The sequence below is a fragment of the Macaca nemestrina genome, chromosome 3 (genome assembly GCF_043159975.1).
Source record: "Macaca nemestrina isolate mMacNem1 chromosome 3, mMacNem.hap1, whole genome shotgun sequence".
NCBI lineage: Eukaryota > Metazoa > Chordata > Mammalia > Primates > Cercopithecidae > Macaca > Macaca nemestrina.
In genome coordinates this window covers 28298533-28321703 of record NC_092127.1, presented here as the reverse complement: position 1 = coordinate 28321703, position 23171 = coordinate 28298533, and the positions used below count along the sequence as shown (strand labels likewise).

Genomic DNA, 23171 nt, shown 5'->3' with positions numbered 1-23171 from the left:
AGGGTTACACGTGCAGGTTCGTTATATAGGTAAACTCATGTCACACAAGCTTGTTGTACAGATTATTTTGTCACCCAGGTACTAAGCCTAGTACCTAATAGTTATTGTTTCTGCTTCTCTTTCCTTCCACCCTCCACCCTCAAGTAGGACCCAGTGTCTCTTGTTCACTTCCTTGTGTTCATGAGTTCTCATAATTTAGCTCCCCCTTAGAAGTGAGAACATGTGGTATTTGGTTTTCAGTTCCTGTGTTAGTTTACTAAGAATGATGGTGAATATCACTGATGAACATCAATGCAAAAATTCTCAGTAAGGCCAGGGGTGGTGGCTTACGCCTGTAATCTCAGCACTTTGGGAAGCCAAGGTGGGCGGATCACAAGGTCAGGAGTTCGAGACCATCCTGGCCAACATGGTGAAGCCCTGTCTCTACTAAAGATACAAAAATTAGCTGGGCCTGGTGGCACGTGCCTGTAATCTCAGCTACTCGGGAGGCTGAGGTGGGAGAATCGCTTGAACCCAGGAGGCGGAGGTTGGAATGAGCTGAGATCTATCCACTGTATTCCAGCCTGGTTTAACAGTGAAGTAGCAGAGCACCTGATATTGTCAATTGGACCTTTTTATCAATCACATTACTACCTCATTCTATTAAAAATGAAGTAACTTATTCCATTAACAATGCTTATTTTAAAATTTTATAGCAGTATGCTCTGAACTTTAAATTTACTTACCTAAATTTCTATAAGTGACCTTCCTTCATATTTTACTCACTTCTCCCACAATCTTCTGTTCTATGTATAATTCTTCTAGACTTTGACTAATAAACTTAGCTACACTTGATTTTTAAAAATTGAAAGAACAGATAAAAATAACAGGTCTATAAACAAAAATCTTAGGAGGATTTTAAAACAATAAATGTTTTAAAGAGCAAAAATTCAACTAAGAAAGTTTCTGAGAAATTCAAAAAAAAATTCTAAATGACATACATCAGCACTACAACCACAATAAATACATTCATTTTTCCATTATGATTGTCTTTAAAGCAGTATGATTTTTGTGGTTGTTGACTCTCAGTCCAAATAACTATAATTAATAATATTAGCAAAAATAGAAAATTGGCCAATAATGGATGGAGAGATTAGATAGAATTGGATAACACAATGTACAATTTATGCATAATACATTAGAGTAAGAGAATTCAAAGATAAAGATGTCATGTCAGATAATGTGGGAAGTAGAAATTCATCAAACAATTCAAAAAGTTTCAATGAAATTGTAGTTATTTTCAGCATTGAATAGTATACTTCTTATTTGAAGAATTAATCTCAAGACAGAAATATGAATTATCCTATATTGTTGTAGGATACCATAAATACAATATTCTTTATTTCATAAAAGCATGCTTCTTGTGGTGGTAAGACTAATATGTAAAGAACATACCATCTCTATAAATAACTAAAAGACTATGTCTATTAATTTAGAGTTTAATAATATATGAAAGATTAATTTTTAACATAACAAACATCATGTTTACATAAGCAATTACATTTACATTGAAATGGCAAATATTTTAAAAAGACATTATCTATTCAAATATTCATTATGTGTGTATTAGCTCTAATACATTAGAGAATTAGGGAATATTAAATAGAAAACACCTGCCTGAATGTTTTACTTTTAATTATCACAGTTTAATAACATTTAATAACATTCAAGGCATGCAATTTGCCATGATTTGAGAATCTCAAAAAGTTAAACATAGAGAACAAAAAAAGAGGGCAAGAGTTGAAAAAAATAGCAATTCAATCATCTCTCATATATTTGGTGACTGCCTAATGTGGACCTCCCACATGCAGAGACTTGTTCTGGATGTGGCATAAATGAAACAGACAAAAATCCCGTCTTATTAAATTGCATTATTTGTATTTGTTGAATGGGGTGATGTAGGTAATAAAATTAAACCTATAACATGTTAAATGTCTATAAAACATGGAAATGAATAAGCAGCACGGTTGAATAGGCATATTTTGGATATTGTGGAAGGTGATTTCCAATTTTGCATAAAGTAATAGGAATTCCCACTGGTAAGCAGACATTTGAAGAAGGTAAAGAGATCATGCATGAGGATATCCGGGGAATGTATATTTTCAGTGGAAGAAACAGCAAATATAAAAGTCAGGGGTGTGTATGTTCCTTTAAGAGAAGAGAAGGGAAGTTACATAACTGGAAAGAGATGAGTGAGGGAGAAAGATGCAAGAAAGGTGATCGGGTGTTTGGAGAACTAACGGGATGCCACACCATATAGTTCCATGTAGAGTTTTTTGTTTTGTTTTGTTTTGTTTTTTGAGATGGAGTCTTGCTCTGTCGCCCATGCTGGAGTGCAGTGGCGCGATCTCGACTCACTGCAACCACCGCTTCCTGGGTTCAAGTGACTATCCTGCCTTAGCCTCTGGAGTAGCTGGGATTATAGGCACCTGCAACCATGCCCAGGTTGTTTGTTTGTTTGTTCGTTTGTTTGTTTAGATTTTTAGTAGAAACGGGGTTTCACCATGTTGGTCAGGCTGGTCTCAGACTCTTGGCCTCAGGTGATCCGCCCACCTTGACCTCCCAAAGTGCTGGTATTACAGGCGTGAGCCACCACGGCCAGTCGAGACCATGTTAAGAAGGTTTTATAATCAGAGAAGTAGACCCAGAAAAGTGGAGACTCCCATCTCCTACCTTGTCCTACTTGTAAAACTAGAGCATCACATCAAGAGTAGAAGGCAACAATCTTCACCACCAGCTCAAGAGCTGTGGATCAGATATTTTGCAGATAATAATAACAGAGGGAGAAGTAAGTCATAAGAAAAAAACAAAAGCAACAGATTATTCCTATAAAAACACTGAGTTAACTCAGATTATTCTTATAAAAACCCTTATTTGAAACAGAAGGTGAAGAAATTCAAGCCTACGATGATCGCTTTAAAACAGTAGATATTCTGGTGGTAGTCAAGTGAAAATAAGCTGGTGGCTCTATGCGGGCAAAAAGTTTAATCTTAGGGCAGCCAATTTGCCAGAGATAAGCAGAAAAAGAGACAGTGAAATAAAGCAAGGTCAGAGCAAATCTGTAAAGCGGAGACCAAAATGATATCTGCAAAGGAGTCTGAATTTAACTGGAGCATACTGTGGAGAAACTAGTTTCCCAGGTCTGGGATAACAGTAAAATTCTTGAAACCAATAACAAATTCAGTCAGCAATTAGTGGAGACAAACAGGTGGGTGTAATGTCAAAGAGACAGACAGGTTAACAGAAAGATCAGGCAAACTAATAGTCAAAGAAAGCCCTTCTAAAACCAATGTCATCCCAGGATTATTATACACATGCCCAATGCTGTGCTCACTGAGGTGTGATACCAAGGTTTCACAACTTGTGGGATTTATATTTCACTACAGTAGTCCAGCAAAGTCACCAAACAAATAAACAGGAATGGAATAATAACAAAAGGATTAGGGAGAGAGAATATTCAGAGTTGCCACAATGTCTTATCCAAAATGACCCGATTTTTAACAAAAAATATGATACATACAAAGAAACAACAACAACAAAATGTGTCCCATACAAGAAAAAAAATCACGCAGCCCAAACAACTGACCTATTAGAGGGTCCAGTTGTTACATTTAATCAGCAAAGCTTCAAAGAAGCCATTATAAATGTGTTCAAAGAATTAATTGAAATTGTTTAAAGACTAAAGGAAGACAAGAGGTCAATGGCTTATCAAAAATATAATATCTGTAAAAAGGTAGAATTGATATAAAGAAACAAATAGAATTCTGGGTTTTAAAATCATAATAAAGAAAAATATTTTTTCTGGAGTAGTTCAACAGAAGATTTGAACTGCTAGAAGACAGAATCAATGCCCTTGAAGATAGATGGATAAAGAATCCAAAATCCAAAGGAAAGAATTATTTTTAAAATGCAATAGACTTCAGAAAAATGTGAGATACTAACACATACATACTAACACACATTTAATTATACTAACACACATATAATTCATTAGCATAGAAGAGGAAGAAGTGAAAAGAAAGGAACAGAAAATTTATTAAAAATTTCTATGGCTGGCCGGGCGCGGTGGCTCACGCCTGTAATCCCAGCACTTTGGGAGGCCGAGGCGGGCGGATCACAAGGTCAGGAGATCGAGACCACGGTGAAACCCCGTCTCTACTAAAAATACAAAAAATTAGCCGGGCGCGGTTGTGGGCGCCTGTAGTCCCAGCTACTCGGGAGGCTGAGGCAGGAGAATGGCGTGAACCCGGGAGGCGGAGCTTGCAGTGAGCCGAGATCGCGCCACTGCACTCCAGCCTGGGCGACAGAGCGAGACTCCGTCTCAAAAAAAAAAAAAAAAAAAAAAAAAAAAAAAATTTCTATGGCTGACCACTCCCCAAACTTAATAAAAAATAATAATCTAAACATTGAAAATGCTCAATGATCCCCAGTTACATAAACTAGAAGAGATCAAAACCCAGGCATGTCATAGTAAAAATATTAAAAGACAAAAACAAATAGACTTTTTTTTTTTTTTTTTGAGATAGAGTCTCACTTGGTTGCCCAGGCTGGAGTGCAGTGGCACAATCTCAGCTCACCGGCAACCTCCACCTCCCAGGCTCAAGCAATTCTCCTGCCTCAGCTTCCAAGCAGCTGGGATTACAGGCACACGCCACTACCACTGGGCTAATATTTTTATTTTTAATAGAGACAGGGTTTCTCTATGTTGGTCAGGCTGGTCTTGAACCCCTGACCTCAAATGATCCACCCACCTTGGCCTCCCAAAATGCTGGGTTTACAGGCGTGAGGCACCACACCCAGCCAAACAGACAATTTTGAATTAGTGAGAGATTAACACATCACATTTATGGGAATCTCAGTAAGAATTCTATCATATTACCATCAAAAACAATGAAGTTTAATAGGTAATGGGATGACATATTCTAATTGCTAAAATAAAAAAATTCAATCAACAATCTAACATTCAGAAACTTCATCTTTCGTAAATGAAGGTGAAATGAAGACCTTACCAGAGAAACAAAAATTGAGAGAATTTCTTGATAGCAAATCCACCTTATAAAAATGCTAAACAAATTTCTTTAGTGACCATAGCAAAAATTTCAATACATACATACATACACACACACACACACACACACACACACACACACACACACACAGGTGCACACAAAATGCCAACAATGATAATTATGCAATTAAGAAGACATTGTAAATGCCTATATCTTCTCTTTTCCTCTTTTTAACTGAAATAAAATAATTTGTTTTAAAATGTGTATTTTATTGCACACCTACCACATATAGTTATGCAACATATTTGACAATGAAAGCGAAAAGGATTTCCCTGTATTGCAATGAGAAAAAGCATTAAACCATAGAAACCTATAAAGACAAACAGAAATAGTAAATAAGGACATTTTTTGTAACAATAAATATATGTACTTCTCCTTTTTTCTCTTATTTAGAAAAACAAAATTATATAAAGTGATAATTAGTATTAGGCATTTTTTCGAATATAACAAAAATAGCACAAAATAAGGAAACAGTAGTGAGAGTTACATAGGACTAACATATCTGTATCTCCCTAGAATTTAGTTAGTATAAATCTGAAGTTCATTCTAATAAGTTAAGATGTACATGGTAAGCCCCAGAGAAACAACTACAAAAACAATTTTTAAAAAGTGAAATTATCATTAAAGGAATTGAAATGTTACCCCAGGAAATATTCACTTAATTCCAAAGAAGGCAGTAAATGAGGCATAGAGAAACAGGATACACATGAGGCCTCTATAAAATAGCATAGAAGATTTAAATCCAACTACAGCAATAATACATTTAATGTAAATGGGGTAAACAATCAAAATACAGATATAGTCTGATGAGAGTATAAAGAGAGCTCCAAATATGTGGTGTTTAAAGGAGACAAATTTCAGATTGAAAAATTCAAATAGATAATAAAGGAAGGAAAAAAATTATGCAAAAAGCTTCTGTAAGAAAGCTGGAGTAGCTCTGGTAATGTCAGACAAATTACACTTAATAAAAAGAAAAAGTGTTACTAAAGTGTATCTCTTTAAAAGTAAGTGCTGTACTTTTTCTCACATTTCACTAGACATGGTTCACTGCCCCTCCCGCAGCAGTGAGAGTCTTACTCTCTTTTGGCAGCAATATATTGATGTATGTTTTGCCGATGAAGATGAGATTATTTGCCATCCACTCCTCAGAAGCAACAGGTTTTGCTTTTACTCCTCCTAGAAGCAATGGAACCTTGCCTGTTCCCTGGGGGTGAGACAGGTGACTGCCCATACCCTAGCTACTTAACATTTTTGCTTCTTAGGACAGAAGAGTAAGGGCAAGGGGACAAGACCCATCTCCCGAAAGCAGCTGATCCCCACTTGCACACCACACTACCAACGAAGCTAGCCATTTCTGGTCTCCCACCCTGCCTTTTTCTAAGCACATGGTGAAGATCCGTGGAAAACATTTTGTGAGTATAAACTCTTCCTGTGTCTGAGGCCCCTAGTCTTTCCAAACTGATAAGCTAGCCTAGACATTCCCTTGAAGAAGTTTTTAAAATGTTAGCTGATTTCATTTTACATTCATTTATGTAGGCCACTTCTTTCTCCTGTGCTATGCCAAGGGTGAAATTATTCCTTGTCCCTCATTGGAAATTAGTTTACCCGGTGAACTTGTAACCCCACCTGTCTAAAGAGGCTCAAGTAACAATATGATTTTGTGGATTTTCCAGCTTTTTCTGCTAGAGTGTGTGTGTATGGGGGAGGCCACGGCTTTCTTTGCAGCTTTGTTCTTTCTAAGCAATGTAAGAATCTCTGTATTATTTTTGCAGCATAGTGTTAGCATTTTCATTATTTAGAGAATCTGCAGATTGTACAGATCTCAATTTGATTTCATCTTTAAAGTGACATTTGTTAATATTTCTTAGATATACATGCTTATATATTTGTTCACATATATATTACTTGTTAAGTAATTGAAATTTTTCTCAGTTTATTCTGATGAATTGAGACTGATTTCTAGTTTCCCTTTACTGAATTTGGGTTTGTAATTGATGTAAAATATATTTTAGTAATTGTGAAATATATCAGGGAAGTGCTTTTAATGCATAAATGTGTATGTATACGTATATTTATTTGAACTCAGTATTACATTATTGAGAGTCTGTAAATAAGTACACATCCTAATTTACTTGATCTTACAGCATCTCCAGAGTGAAGATCCACTGACTTTGTGTTTCTTTGATTTCTCCTTACCAAGATTGGTAGTCTGTGTTTTTATCTATTTGAATGCTATGAGAGATGTGAGATCCTGTGATTCATAGTCATTCTACAAATTTATACAGGAATCCTATATTATAATAATTTTTATGTAATTCCCTATCATGGTTCTAGATTTAATATGCATTCCAAAATATTAATGGGATATGTTTGAATATTAAAACTTCATCCTCCAATGTCCCTAGATGTATTTTCACTTTTATATGCTCAAATTAAAACACACACATACACACACACATACACACACCCCCAGTTAGGTGTTTACTTGCTTTAAAGTGGAGAACTGCATGGCATATGGCAGATTTGCACTGAAATAGACGAATTAAAAATGATATTTCTATCAGCAAGCAACTTTTAAAAATGCTATAAAATTAACATGCTATGTGTTAGTAACTTATCAATATATTCACTCTTGCTCAACTTATAACAATTACCCTACAGAATAATTAATGTTTGAAGATAATGTTTATTAATAAAGATAAAATGATAAATTATACTTTATAAGATCAAATGTTGATATTTTGGGTACTCTTTGTTAATAGTTCTGAAAGGACAGAAACTGAAGAGCAGAAGTAGTTTAAAAGCAGGTGGGGCCAGGCGCGGTGGCTCAACCCTGTAATCCCAGCACTTTGGGAGGCTGAGGCAGGCAGATCACGAAGTCAGGAGCTCGAGACCATCCTGGCTAACATGGTGAAACCCCATCTCTACTAAAAATACAAAAAAAAAAAAAAAAAAATTAGCAGAGCGTGGTGGCACATGCCTGTAGTCCCAGCTAATCGGGGGGCTGTGTTTGGAGACTGGCATAAACCTGGGAGGCAGAGGTTGCAGTGAGCCGAGATTGCGCCACCGCACTCCAGTCTGGGTGACAGAGCAAGACTCCGTCTCAAAAACAAAAACAAAAACAAAAACAAAACAAAACAAAACAAAAAACAGCTGTATGAGCAGAGTATGTCAATATTTAACCTTTTTTTTTTTTTTTTTTTTTTTCTTTTAAGAGAGAGTCTCATTCTGTCACAAGGCTGGAGTGCAGTGGCGTGGCGTGATCTCGGCTCACTGCAACCTCCTCATTCCGGATTCAAACTATTCTCCTGTCTCAGCCTCCCGAATAGCTGGGATTACAGGCTCGCACCACCACGACCAGCTAATTTTTGTATTTTTAGTAGAGACCGGGTTTCACCATGTTGGGCAGGATGGTCTTCATCTCTTGACCTTGTGATCTGCTTGCCTTGGCCTCCCAAAGTACTGGGAATACAGGTGTGAGCCACCGCATCCTGCCATATTTAACCGTTTTTAAAGAGCTATATTTTCTTACATATCTGCCTTGATTATCATGAGATATTTTATTTGGACTTTGTAACTTTGAACAAGTTTATGGGTCCAGGTGTAAAATAACACTGTTCATTTTAATTGAAATACAAAAAGTATCTTGAATAATGAATATTTGAATAATTATTGAATATTTGAATAACTAGTTGTCCACTTAAATAATGTGGACATTTTTCCAATTGAAATATCAATATTCTTTTGACACTGAGGTGATTTTGATTCTTCTTCTAAAAAGCAGGAAAATGTGTATTTAGAAACAGTCTTTCAATACATTTACAAAACATCAAAACAGAATATGTTTAGTATTTTGGTGTGTTCTTTGCCAATTTCAGCCAAATTTAATTACAGCCTTGAAAACAAGTTCCAAAATAGATAATTTTATTATTGGTAAACTCTAGTATAAAAGAACAACTGTTAAAACTTTTCCAGTTCACCAACTTTAGCTTTAAATTACGGTAAAATAGCTGTGCAGTATCCACTAAATACCACAGAGGCAGGTTCATTTTGCCACTGAATATTACTGAAAAGCTAAGTGCTTTTCCATTTACCAACAGGACTATGCAATTTATAAAGGCAAACAAACAAAAAGCTATGCTCATATGGTGAAGATTTAGTTTTCTAGAAAGACGGAAAAATTTACCAGGACTTAAGACAGCAGATGAGAATTTCTATGGCATGAATTTCAGAATACATTTCTGCCTCTGAAGTTTCTCAGGAGAGGTAAATGATATTAGACTGTGATTGAAAGAAAAGTAGACATAGATATTTGGTAGGTGCTTCCTTTGTTCTCTTTGCCCGTTCATATCGGAACATGCTAAATGTAGCAAGTGAAAATAGAAGAGCCCCTTAAGAGTTCTTAAAATTGTAACATTGGGTTGTACATTTTTATTTCATTTTATTGGTTTTCATAAATAGTGAAAACATCATACAAAGATGTTTTCCTGAATATCAATATTGTTTTCATTTTTTTCTGTCTTCAGATATTTACACAATATAATAATTTGTCAGGTAGTATTAAACATATTGTTTTATCATGTAAAAATCTTGATTAGTAAAATTCAACTGAATTGATGTTGTAAAGTAAAATTCTGTGAATAACTTTTAAGTGGGAATCAGAAAGGTTATTAGGCCTTAAATCGCAAATATTTTAAGCGCTTCAACTTTACATGGATATAATTAGACAGAAGGTAGAATGACCCCTAAAAACTACATTATTTGCTGTATATGATGACACTTCCCTGGGCATATATCCATTGCCCTATATTTCCATTTAGTTTGTCCCTTATCCAGATCTTCATTCAGTCACCCGAATTTAGTTCTCCTTCAAGGCTTTCTTATTTCTATCAACGGTGTCATATTTTAGTCTTATCATTTTTGTCCCTTTTATGATCCATATTTATTCAGTTGCTACTTCAGGTATGGTTCCTTAACAAGACTTATTATGCTTTCAATTTAATTGTCGTGCCTTAAAGATCATAAACTCACATTTTTGCAAAAGTTACCTAAGTAATTCCATTTCCCTCAGTTTCCCTAGTCTTCAGTTAAATTTTCATTCCACTAAAAGGATCATAAATTTTAAAAATATTGTTTTCACTATCATTTCTCTTTTTAGAAGTTCGTTATTCAGTATCTACAGAAGCAGTGAAAAATTCTGGTTAGGTCTCTATTGCCTGGATTAATTCCAAGTTTTTAAACTAGTTTCAATCTTCACCTCTCTCCCTTAAAAACTGTTTACAACCTACTTTCTTGTCTTACCTATATCAACAATTTTTAAAAATAAATAATTTACATCTTTCATTTTTGCTCTGTGACCACCCCACATCGTATTTCCATGCTTGCTTTCATACCTTTAGTCATTCCGTGCCTGTCATTGATATGATTTCATTTTTTTTTCTTTTGTCTGTTAACGATATACTCTTTGGGGCCGTGCACGGTGGCTCACGCCTGTAATCCCAGCACTTTGGGAGGCCGAGGCGGTTGCATCACAAGGTCAAGAGATCGAGACCATCCTGGCCAACATGGTGAAACCCTGTCTCAACTAAAAATTCAAAAATTAATCGGGCGTGGTGGCGAGTGCTGATAATCCCAGCTACTGGGGAGGCTGAGGCAGGAGAATAACTTGAACCCAGGAGGTTGCAATGAGCCAAGATTGCGCCACTGCACTCCAGCCTGGCGACAGAACAAAAACAAACGAACAAAACAAATCTATTCTTTGGGGTTATAGCTTCTTTTTTAAATTTTTTTGTTTGTTTGTTTTTTGTTTTTTGTTTTTGAGACGGAGTCTCGCTCTGTGGCCCAGGCTAGAGTGCAGTGGCACAATCTTGGCTCACTGCAAGCTCCGCCTCCCGGGTTCCGGGTTCCAGCGATTCTCCTGCCTCAGCCTCCCAAATAGCTGGGATTACAGGCACCCACCACACTGGCTAATTTATTTTATTTTATTTTATTTTTTTAGCAGAGATGGGCTTTCACCATGTTGGCCAAGCTGTTCTCAAACTCATGACCTCAAGCGATCTGCCACGCCCGGTCTGTTCTGCATGTTTTTGCTTTGTTTTGTTTTATTTTGAGACAGAGTTTCACTTTTTCGCCCAGGCTGGAGTGCAGTGGCGCGATCTCAGCTCACTGCAAGCTCCGCCTCCCGGGTTCACGCCATTCTCCTGCCTCGGCTTCCCAGTAGCTGGGACTACAGGCACCCGCCACCATGCCTGGCTACTTTTTTTGTATTTTTAGTATAGACGGGGTTTCACCGTGTTAGCCAGGATGGTCTCGATCTCCTGACCTCGTGATCCACCAGCCTCGGCCTCCCAAAGTGCTGGGATTACAAGGTGTGAGCCACCGCACCCAGCCTATAGCTTATTTTTAAAGCAGTTTACTCGTAATTTTATCCTAGTTTTTCTTCACTTTCACTTTTCATACACACCCACATTATTGCTAATATGAGTATTTACAGTACACTTTAATCAGGGTATGCATAGGATCATACTGATTCCCTGTATGCTATTTCTTACTCAACCTTTTACCTTGTCTTTGAAGAAATATCAACTTCAGATATAATTGTAACATACATATTCATCTGATTTTTTTAAAGCTCAAAAATATCAGTATTTTAACAATCAGAATGTTTTTAAAAGTGACTCAGTATTTGTGTGATTAATGCTGTAAGGTCATGGAAAGGAAAGCCTACTCTTTTGAGTAAAATTTTGATATTCCAGTCCAATATTTTCATTGAATACACAAGAAAAGAAGGTATTCTATAAAAAGAGACATCATGTAAAGAACATATGCCTTGCTGCAAATATTGAATAATCAAGGGATATCCAATTTAGATTTTATATAAAAAGACTAACTTCTCTTTCCTTGATTGATCTCAGTTTACTTTACCTTCACCTGATTTCATCACTTTCAGAATAATCCAGAGCACCACACTATATCTGAAGCATTGGGAGGAATTTTTAAAAAATGGTATGCATATTAAATCATTGACTGAACTCTCAAGGGTTAAAATGTAAGAGGTTTATTCTCCTTTTATCAAGCAATGTCTACAGACAGAGCATCCACATGGTGTAAGTTACAAAAGAAGGATGTATGCAAAAGACTTACATGAAATCATTAAGTCACAGACACTTTATATGGTTCATGTTCACAAGGAAGAAAATTACTAAAAAGTAAAGCAGATTCAATAAGTAGAAACATAAGCTGATTTTTGTGGTTTATTAAATCCACCTCGCATGATGTTTCTGCTAAGAAGAAATCTACTGTATCACACAGCTCAGGATGCTATATACACATAAGATATTACACACTATAAAATTTCAGGTTTCTAAGCAGTTTTACACAATTTAAACTTGAGTAAAATTTGTATATTTAAAAAAGATCTTATTGGATTACCTTAAGTAAATGGAGGTCATTTCAACAGCCCATTAACATTTTTTGCAACAATAAAAACAAAAATAAGCACAAAGATTTTGAAAACAGGTAAGCTATTACTTTAAGCCTGGGTAATTTTCTGCTTATTTTAATAAACCAGCTCTCTAGTTTTAATCTACTTCTGCTGGCCTTCTCATTTCCTCTTAAAACAAAAGAGAAGCAACAATTTTTACTTCTCTACAGTGTCTCAAGGAGGAGGATTAGTTAGGTTTCAAACTACAGCACCTAGTGAGAAGGTGCTTCTAGGATTACATAGGATATGAATAAAATAAACCATTTGGGGAAATTATTTGGAATAAAGGTTTTTGATACATTATATTTAAATAGCAAAAACAATGGAGAACTACATCTTTACTTACCACTATGGGGCTACCCCTTTATTCCCAACTTATATTACTAATTCTTCTAAGCCACTAATATCTCATCAATTCTCTTGCCAGTTTTCTTTTCCTAGGTGTTAATTTCCCTATATATGGTTTACTTTAGCAGACAAAAGTAATATTTCTTTTTTTACAACCGAAAGTTCCTGATGATGAACCATTGGACTATATGAAAAGAAACAATCTATTAATAAATAATCTGTTCTGCTAGTAATAAACATCTGTAGGCAGTTGACATCCCAGACAAACTTGCATTAAAAATATAATGCACTCTAGTGATTGAAAGCAAAATGAGTAGATAGATTGGAAATATTTTGACTGTAATTATTTTCCTCCCTTCCTTCCCACTTTCTATAGCATGCTGCAGATTATACAGTAAATGTCAAGTAGAGGTTGACACCTGTGTACAAGCTAAGGCCAACTTATGCCTTCAATTGATAGTTCACTGAGGGTTAAACAAAAGACTGAAGGCAAGTTTTGGCGCAAGAGATGTTTTTTAACAACAAGAGATTTATAGTTATGAGGGCATTTAGTATCCAGGTTTTAGTCTTCCTTTTCCTCCTGTGACATTCCCTTCAAGGCACAAAATATTATAAACAGTGGACAGGACCGAATATTTTGAATTAAGAATTTTAAGGTTCCACAACACCTTTTATTTCTTGTTTAATCATACCAAAAGGACAGAGAAAAAAATAAACTACCCTCAAAATGAAATAATGCTTACGTCATCTGAAATTCCCTGCAGTTTAGTTTTTTAAATGATTTAAATCCTACTTTATTGTTTAAAGCATAATTTACACATTTGATTCTTGTGACTGATGTGATTTCTCATTCAATAGTGTGCTAAGTATTTCTAATTAACCACTATTCTTAATTGTGTATGTCTTAGTCAAAAACAACTTATTTTATTTGGGCCAACCAAGTAAATTTAATCTGACTAGGATATAAACTTGGAAAGTTAAGTTGTAAATTTAAACAATGGATTAAGTGCAATGTATTGTAAAATGCTTCATCCAATAATTGTATCAATTGTATCATAGGGTTTTTAGGCATCTCCAACCCAAATGACTGTATTTCCTTTCTCAACTTCAGTGATCTCACAGTTTAATTTATTCAGTCGTCCATCTAGGATGAAGAGAGAGTCCTTGGAAGGTGTCATCAGGTACTGACCAAACAAGCCACTGTCCTGGATTTGCCTGTTTTTCTGGTTCCAAGGCCATTCTTCTGCCTTGAGTGGTTCCTTGAGACTCTTTATCATCTTGACCTTCCCAGAAGAGAGCTCCACAAAGAGCACATCAGTTTGTGTGCTTGAACTACCATAGATGTTATATTGGTGGGCTTCAGTAAAGGATGGTTGAAATGCCAGATCAGATATGTGCAGATTTGTGTGAATATCAAAAGCCTCCTGTATTTCTCCTCTGATGGTAATGTACTGAACCCTTACAAGACCTTTCACATCATTAATGCTGACAAGGTAGTGACCATCTGGAGAAACATATGGAGTGCCCGTCACATCACTATTGAATCCAATGACTGAGTCAGTTACACCGTCCACCATGACCTGTGGGGAAACTGCTCCGGTGCTGTCAGGTTTGCAGCCAATGAAGTAGTAGCCTCCCAAGTGTGTATATGCCAATGACTGAGGAATGCACTTATAGTCCTTCAAGTTAATTGTCTTGATGTATGACATGGTTTCAAGATCAATTTTTTGTAATGCAGGTTCATCTTTATGAAGAACAAATCCAAACCTGAAAGAAATGAAAATCAGAGTTAGACTGGAAACAATGGAGTTTTTAGCCATAGATACAGGTGGAAAGGTCCATCACAAGCCCAGGCTCTAATTGTCAGGCAAGGCAGCAATTTGTGTTACACTTGTGCTAGAATTAGTCTGTAGATTTTGCCACTCTCCTTCTTTCTCTAGGTCATTCTTTTGTTATATCCAAATCATCATAACTCATGCTGTAGAAAGAAAAATAATTAAAAACAATACATCTAGTTAATTGCAGCAACAAATTTTGCTTTTCACATAGAGGGAAAGAAGAAGTATACATTATTCTGTACATCTCTAAACCATCTGATATTAAATAAGCTTGGTTAACTATTGCCAAATTCAGCAAGAGTAAAAGAGTTGAACATATATTGGTTTCACTCATTTCACTTACTTCTTATATTGTTTTTTGACCATTAAATGAATCTGACACTCATCATTATTTAGATAAACTTAAGTATAACATTTTTCAACCTTTCCATATTTATATTGTGATTTTTAATGATATGCTTGCATTTTATTTGTTATCCTATATTGAATAAAGAACTTTATTTTTATATTAAAGCCAGTTAAACAATTTTTGTTTGTTTTGTTGACCTTAAATTAGTTCAGAACTTTTCAAAGCATATTTGCTAAATATTGCTTGAGAATTATCAGTGATAACTGTGGCAAGTATAAATATATTTTTAAACTCACCTAGAACACAAGCAACTTTCTAGCAAAGATAAGTTAAACAAGATACAATGAGATAGAAACTATTAAATAAAATTATATCTAAAGTAGATATTGGCCAATAGAATTGTAAAGGACTTTTATTTATGTTTGCATTAATAATATTGATTGTCACCGCCTAATAGTTCTAAAAGCTCATAATAAAGAGAAATATTTTTCCATTCACTGTGTTCATAAGTACTATAATGAAATTACCTTATTATGAATATTAAGATAAAGCAAAACAAAAACTCTGAAGAGAGCCAATTATGTTATCATCACCTGTGTAATTATCTTTATGCTAATTATCACACATAGTTTTTTTTATGTAAAAAAATGGCCATTTCCACACATAGTACAAAATATGGTGCAATCAGAGTAATATCTCTTTAAAATTTTAAATGTAAGCATTTAGCAGGCTCAAAAATATAAATAAACGTATATATTGAATATCATAGAAAAATAAAATAAATATTCTCAAAATCAGTCCTGCTTTGCAATTGCAAAAGAAAGGGAGTTCCTAAGCACAGATGTTTTATGAAAATAGACATAAAATTATAATTGCTTCCATTCTTCTTACATTAAATATAGTTGACAAACCATATTATAATTTTAGCTATATTTAAAATTTATGAGGAGACTACTTGCTGTCATTAGAGAGAGTACAAATTCTTTTATGTGAAAGAAAATTCGCAATGTATAGCTACTCCTTTATAAAGCTTTCTTAAATATTTGTTAAACAACTACTACACACAAGACACTGGGAATATATTGCAGATCAACATAACTTTCTCTGTCTCTAATGAGTCTAGACATTTTGAGTGATAAAAAAGTGAAACAGGGCTAGTGAATAAAGCTTGATTATAGCATTCTGCTATACTATTACCTAATTTCATAACTATTTCTTGTTCCTTGTATTCGAAATGGCATAAAGCAATATACTTGAAAATAATATTTTGAGTGTATCTCTGAATGACGCCCACCACTTGTAGCTTATTTACTAACTCTTTATCTTTTTCTGTATCCTTAATAAAGGTGTTTGTGTACTTTCTGTAAACCCAGCTCATACCATATCCATTCAGGATACATTTTCAGTCTTGATTATGATGGTATGAAGAAACATTCATACTGTTGATAATTATTTATACATATTTTCTTTAAAATATTAATGCCTGGTGTATAAACATAGTGTAGTTTTAAAATTCTATCTGAGTAGTAAGGAATAAAAAAGCTTCAAACTGTCAACTGAGTCCCATATTTTTGTGTCTCTGCATCAAAAAAACCATAAACATCATAAGTATCACTATGTAATCTCAGATTTGTCTGAAAAAATAACTAACTCCATTTACTATAAATAAAAATATAGTATTTTTCTATTAATGGACAGCCATTAAGGACGTATAGGTGTGTAAATATATTTGTATTCTTTGTAAAATTATGAATTATGTTGAAAAATATCTTTCTGTTATAAATTGTACATGAGCTCAGAGGAAAAGCAGTACTAGGCTCACTGAACAAAAGCAATGAGCCAATCAAGCTTTGACATTTCAGCTCTCCTCTTAACCTTGAGTCTTCTAGTCCCTTTGAGCTAGATTTTCGAATGCTAATGAGGAAGAATGAGACAAGCTCTCTTTACTCCCGAACAATTTTAACTTTGATACTACCGAATGTACTCAAGTTTTCTGTGATACAATCTAGCTACTTTTGGAAGTAATTAAAAATTTTAAAAAATGGTCCAGTTAAAAATGCAGAAGATCTGTGTGGGGTGATAAAATTACATCTATTTTGGCATATGCATTGTACGCTCCTTTAGGACTGGAGATGTAGCTACATAAGCAGATGCATGAGAACGCCTGCAATTTTTCACCACTGATTTATTGGTTAGGAAGTGATGTCTCTAATTCAAAATTTCCCCTAGTACAGATTGATATTCAGAAGTCTCCCACTGTTCATTAGTCTCTGATTAATATTTACGAGGCTCTCAACTTTCATGCCTGCTTAGTATAATAAAATCCTGCACAGTATTAGGCCTAACATAGTTTGTCTAGTATTTGTCAGAAGATGTACAGAAAGTTGCAGACTGAGAAATAAGAGAGTTAAAATTGACTCTCAAAATTACTGCTTTTTCTAAGAAATTAATGCCAATAGAAAAGTGTGGGATCTCAGCATAGCATTGTATGGATTGTCAAATTTGGTGAAAAGAGTTATAGTAATTTTTTCTTCCCAAATCATTTTCTCTTTCTGAATGTCTAATCAATGTAGTTCATTACAAAGTTCATAAAAAGGCTCAACTTTAATTACTGCTTTTATGATTTAAGCTAAGATCCTGAAATCATTCTTATGAAGAGACTTGTTTTGGATGAAGTAAGGGCTTTTATTCCAAGCTAACTTATTTTCATGATCCAGATTTTCAAAAGAATAGACCTTGCGTAAATGTGACCTTATGTAAAGTCCTTGACTTCCATGAGTTCCAATTTCCTCATCAACAGGAAGAGGATAAAAGTACTGCCTTGCTCTGAGGATGACAGTAAATGCATGTATATTATCAGGCATGCAGTAGATTCTCAATAAATAGAAATTGCCAGTCCTTTACACCTTGAGTAGCATTTTTTTCCAATTATTAATCACATAAAACTTTTTCTGTGGGACAACAGATTATTATACCCCAAGGACGAGAAAAACAACATAAACTTATTATCAATTTTTCTGTGCAGATAATATTCTCACAATGTTAAAAATAGTGTTACCCAAGTGTGGCCATGATTTTCCATTCAGGTATATTAGAGAGATCACACTGACAATAAAAATACATGTTTTTATTCTTGCTCTCACTTGTACCAACAGTGTCTATCTCCAGTCCACATATTGGTTTATCACCAAATATCTCACATTGTTAAAAATAAAGACAGCCTAGCTCACTCTACCTCCACCTTCATTAGCGGCACTGCTTCAGTACTTACTGAGAACATGGAGCAGTAGGCTATGGCGTGCTAGGTGAACCTGAGCTGGGCACAGATGATGGGATTTGAAATACATCCTTGGCTTACCCAAGAATTTTTGCTAAAAGTCACAGAAAATGTTCTAGCTTACTTTAGGACCTGGATATCAAAGGATATGGAGAGCTGCAGTTAGCATTTATGTCGCGGCAATTCAGGAGACTTGTAAGGGAAGTTATTTGGCAGAGGAAGGAAGAGAACAGTATTTAGGGATCCATGGTTGAAAACCACAAAGCCTGATAGAGTCAGTGCTTGAAGGTCTCTACATCCCCAAAAGCCAGGCAGCAATTCTTGCAATGGAGTAATGAATGGTTTCCCATGTCCTTGACTCAGTCCCTAGTCACACAGTCTCATAAAACAGTATTCCCCAGGCATTGTCACCAGACTACTTGCATGTTACAAGGCTCCTATTCTCTTTTCAAAGTAGTCACCTGAGATGCTACTGAAGAAATCTCATGATTGCAAGCAATTCCATGTGTAAATTCGTCATGGTCACCACCAAGAGCAATGTCCTCATATGGTCCCAGATACATTAAAGCTCGTAAGTCAAGAACTCTGTAAGATTTGCAGAATGACAAGTATTCTGTCTCCTGGCTTAACATAGCACTGGCTGTCTCCAGAGTCCTTGGAACTTGTCATCTCAACAGTTCTTACTACTGACTTTCAATGTTTAACCACTGAGGCTCAATCTCCACACAAATAGCTGGGAAAGGACCAAACGATTCTTCTCCATTCCTACATGATCTTCTTCCTCAAACACCATCATCTGCACTACCTCAGATTTCAAAACAAGCCTTCGCATGCACATTAAATTTTGCAAATGAAAAGTAGTGAGTGGTGATTGGCTGTATTTGAGGAATGGGTTAGCAAGACACTCTATTCTGTTATAAAAACTAACTGTGCTGCAATTCGCCTCTAAAACAAAAGCATTTTGAAAGTTGTTCCGATGTCCCAATTATTAAAGTCATATTCTTTGAAAAAAAAAAATTCCAGAACCACAGAAATTGAACTGCCATAGGAATTTGTATTACAGGAATTTTACTTGTGAAGGCTTAAATCCAAAACACATGATTAAGTGGTTAGTGTTTTATAAATAAGTGCGGGTAGGATTATTAATATCTAGCTTTTCTTTTTTTTTCTAATTGGATTATAAATGTCATGTTTCTAACTGAAAGGTAAGAAATGCTGAACATATAAGTTACTGTTATCATAATTCTTCCCCTACACATAATTAATAAGTAAACCCGCTCACAATATGCTGTTTCAATGACATCTTCCATTATGTTATAGCTGACACAGTATTTTCGTAGACATAAACCATAAATCTGACATGAGCTATCATTCATTTGTTTATGAATAAACGAACATAAAGGAATTTATATTTCGTTTTTTATATTATCCCACACCAACCCTTGTAAGAAAAGATGGAATGCCCTTCCTACGTAAGTACCAGAGGATTTAGTTTTTATCTGAACATCATCACATAAATAGTTCAGTAAAACATACCTGTTTATAAAGCATGGTCACATTCATGTTTGTGAGAGGGGAAGCAGAGAGAACTAGAACTGCCACATTTAGTAAAGATTTATTACAAGAGCAAGGACAGTTTCTGAATGGTCTTAATGCTTAGATGTGTTTGAGAAATGACAGTACTTTGAAGCTTTCTGTTTCCAAAGCAGAGGTTGAAGAAGCTAAAATAAACCACAGGCTATTCTCCATCTATGGTACATATCAAGCAAACCAAGTTTTTCTTTTAATATCGTGACTTTATTCTGATCCTTGGGAGCATTTCCACACCACTTAGTGGTACTTTGTATGTGTCTCAAATTGTTATTCAAAGTTTATGGCATTGCATGGAACATGGTCAAAAATACTTGAGCACCGTGAATGATCACTTTTTACTGTGATATAACATTTACTGGAGAGATGAACTGCTCACATGGAGTGGAGATGATTGCGTTTTATGAGGATACTCACAACACTTTAGCTCACTGCAAGAGCAATAGGAGGTGGCTATTAAGTAGTACAGTATGTACTACAGTTAATTTTATGCAGTTATAATTTAATATTGCATCTTGGTTTGTTTACATTTCTCTGGACTGTGAATGGCATTATGTACAGTATGTAAGCGACGGTGTGCATAAGTTTGGATAAATTTTAACTTCTTATAATAGATTTGTGTATATTTAATAATAGTAAATAATAAAATAAGCTAGTATCTAAATATATTATATGCTTCATAATATACATAACTTTTATTTCATTTCTTCATACTTCTAGACTACATGGTTGTTCTGAGAATTTTTTCAAATTGTCCAAATCTCCAAAATAAATTTCAATATATTTATGAAGGAAATCAGTGAACCCATGGAGTGCAAACCTGTATTATTCAGGTCAAGTGCATTTTGTCTTGTTTGGTTTACACTTGCAGTCTTTGTTCAGTGGACATAAATTACTTTCATACTGAGAAAAAATACATAGATAGGTCCATAAATAGATGAGTAGGTATATAAAAATATATATGAGTTTTAGATAAAAATTTCAGATAGTTCTCATAAGAATTGCTTATCATCATTTTAATCTTAAATATACATTTCTAAGAATCCAGATGTAAATACAGACTGTACTTGATGCTTCAATAAAAAGATTCATCCATATAAAGACCCATCTTCAAGGAAGTATGGGACCAAGATAGACATGATGAATCATTTAAAAAATATCAGAATATGTTTAGATATAAAACTTAATAAAAAATATTTGTAAATAAAAAGATTCCTTATAGTATAAATGAATCAATGAGGTAATGATACAACTATAAGTAAATAGTATAAGAAAGGGCATAGTTACTAAATATTACATAGGGAACCATTGACAGCGTTATAATCTATTATATAATATCATCAAAGAATTTTTGTAGTACAATAACACTAAATGTTTGTCAGGATAAAATGCTTGCAGCTATTATTTTAGTAAATAGAAGTGTATATGAGAAAACAATTCTATGGTAAAACTGGAATAAATTATTACTCCTCTGAGGACATTATTTTACTATGTTAATCAGAGATAATTTTTTATAGTTCCCTAAACTATCCTGTCTTTGAAAATCTGTTTTGAATTCCAATCCGCATTAACTAATTATTTTTCCAACTTCTGTACTCAAAATAACACCTTTGATAATTGTCTTGACTCTCATTTTCAACAATATTTGATGATTTCCATTTTGAATTTTATCATGTGCAATTTAGTGACTGAACTTTAGAATTTAACATTGAATGTGGTTTTATTGAAGACTTATGAAAAGGCATAGTTATTTTAGAGACTGAACTAAGCATACAAAATACAGAGGTGAGGACAAACAAGGTTGAAGTAGTTGAATTTTATAGCTACTTCATCAATTCTGCTTGAAAACTTAATCTTATTAAATTTAGTAGCCTTTCTCTGATGACTACTTTTTTAATTAACACAATGATGCTCTAGAGAAACATGTTGAGAAATTTTATGAGGAAGAAAGTGGAAATAGAAAAGCCAAAGTATGTTGATGATACTTACATTGTAAGTCTACCTCAATACTATAATTTCATTGGTTTGGTTTTTGTGTGTATAATGGTGATTATGCCAAATCCGAGAATACTCAGATAATAAATTAGTTTTAAGAATCTCAGTGTTTTAAATCATAACATTTCTATGAATGGAAAAGTACATATACCTAGATTGTTTATTATTTATTTATTTATTTATCTGAGACTGAGTCTCGCTTTGTCGACCAGGATGGAGTGCAGTGGCCCGATCTCGGCTCACTGCAAGCTTCGCCTCCCGGGTTCACACCATTCTCCTGTTTCAGCCTCCACAGTAGCTGGGACTACAGGCGCCTGCCACCATGCCCGGCTAATTTTTTTTTTGTATTTTTTTTGTATTTTTTAGTAGAGACGGGGATTTCACCATGTTAGCCAGGATGGTCTCGATCTCCTGACCTCATGATCTGCCCGCCTCGACCTCCCAAAGTACTGGGATTACAGGAGTGAGCCACCGCACCTGGCCTATACCTAGATTGTTTATAAAAGCAAACTGAAAATTGGTTGCAGTTCACTTGGATGGAAATTACATTGCTGTTACATGTTTAAAATACGTAATCAATGTTAATTAATTTAAAACTCAATAATGAAAGGTTTTTTTTATTTTGCTAATTGATTTTAAATTTCTTATAATTATTAGATTTGATCTTTTCATTTAGCCACAGGATTTGTAAAGTGCTTTTCCTATCTCTATATGGCCATCAGTCAATTAAACGTAGATGAAAGTCACAAAGGAACTGTTACTAGAAGGGATCTAGCTAGAGGGATATAGCTAACACTTATGATGGAAGCCTGGCAGAAAAAATGAAAAACAAACACACACACTTCAGTTGCATCATTTGCAACAAGTACATCATTTGCAACAAAAAGCAATCATTTAATGAATTATGTGTAAAACATATTTTTAGAGTTATTTCAAATAAAAAAGAATGTTAATTATCACTAATGATCTGAATTATTAATAATATAAATCATTCATCACTTTGGACTAATTCCTCCCTTGAAGGATCTACATAGCTGAGCTCTAATGGATAATACTCAAAATATTAGGAGCTGAGCAGTGCATTTTTGAAACAATGCCACATTGTGTTTTCTTTTCAGAATATATTTGTAGCATCTATAGATTATGTAACTCCTTTTGCTTTGAGTGATGGGATTTGGTAAGG

General features: G+C 34.6%; 1 protein-coding gene across 6 annotated transcripts in view; it reads right to left on the bottom strand.

The window, feature by feature from the left end:
- Positions 1-12149: 12149 nt before the first annotated feature.
- The window catches only part of LOC105488649 (follistatin like 5), an 813494-nt gene continuing 802472 nt past the window's right edge, over positions 12150-23171 (bottom strand). For all 6 annotated transcript variants that reach the window (XM_011752911.3, XM_011752910.3, XM_011752913.3 and 3 more), the window contains one exon: positions 12150-14706. In XM_011752911.3, coding sequence (XP_011751213.2) covers positions 14004-14706 — 703 coding nt within the window. In that variant the 3' untranslated portion in view covers positions 12150-14003. The remainder of the gene's footprint in view (positions 14707-23171) is intronic.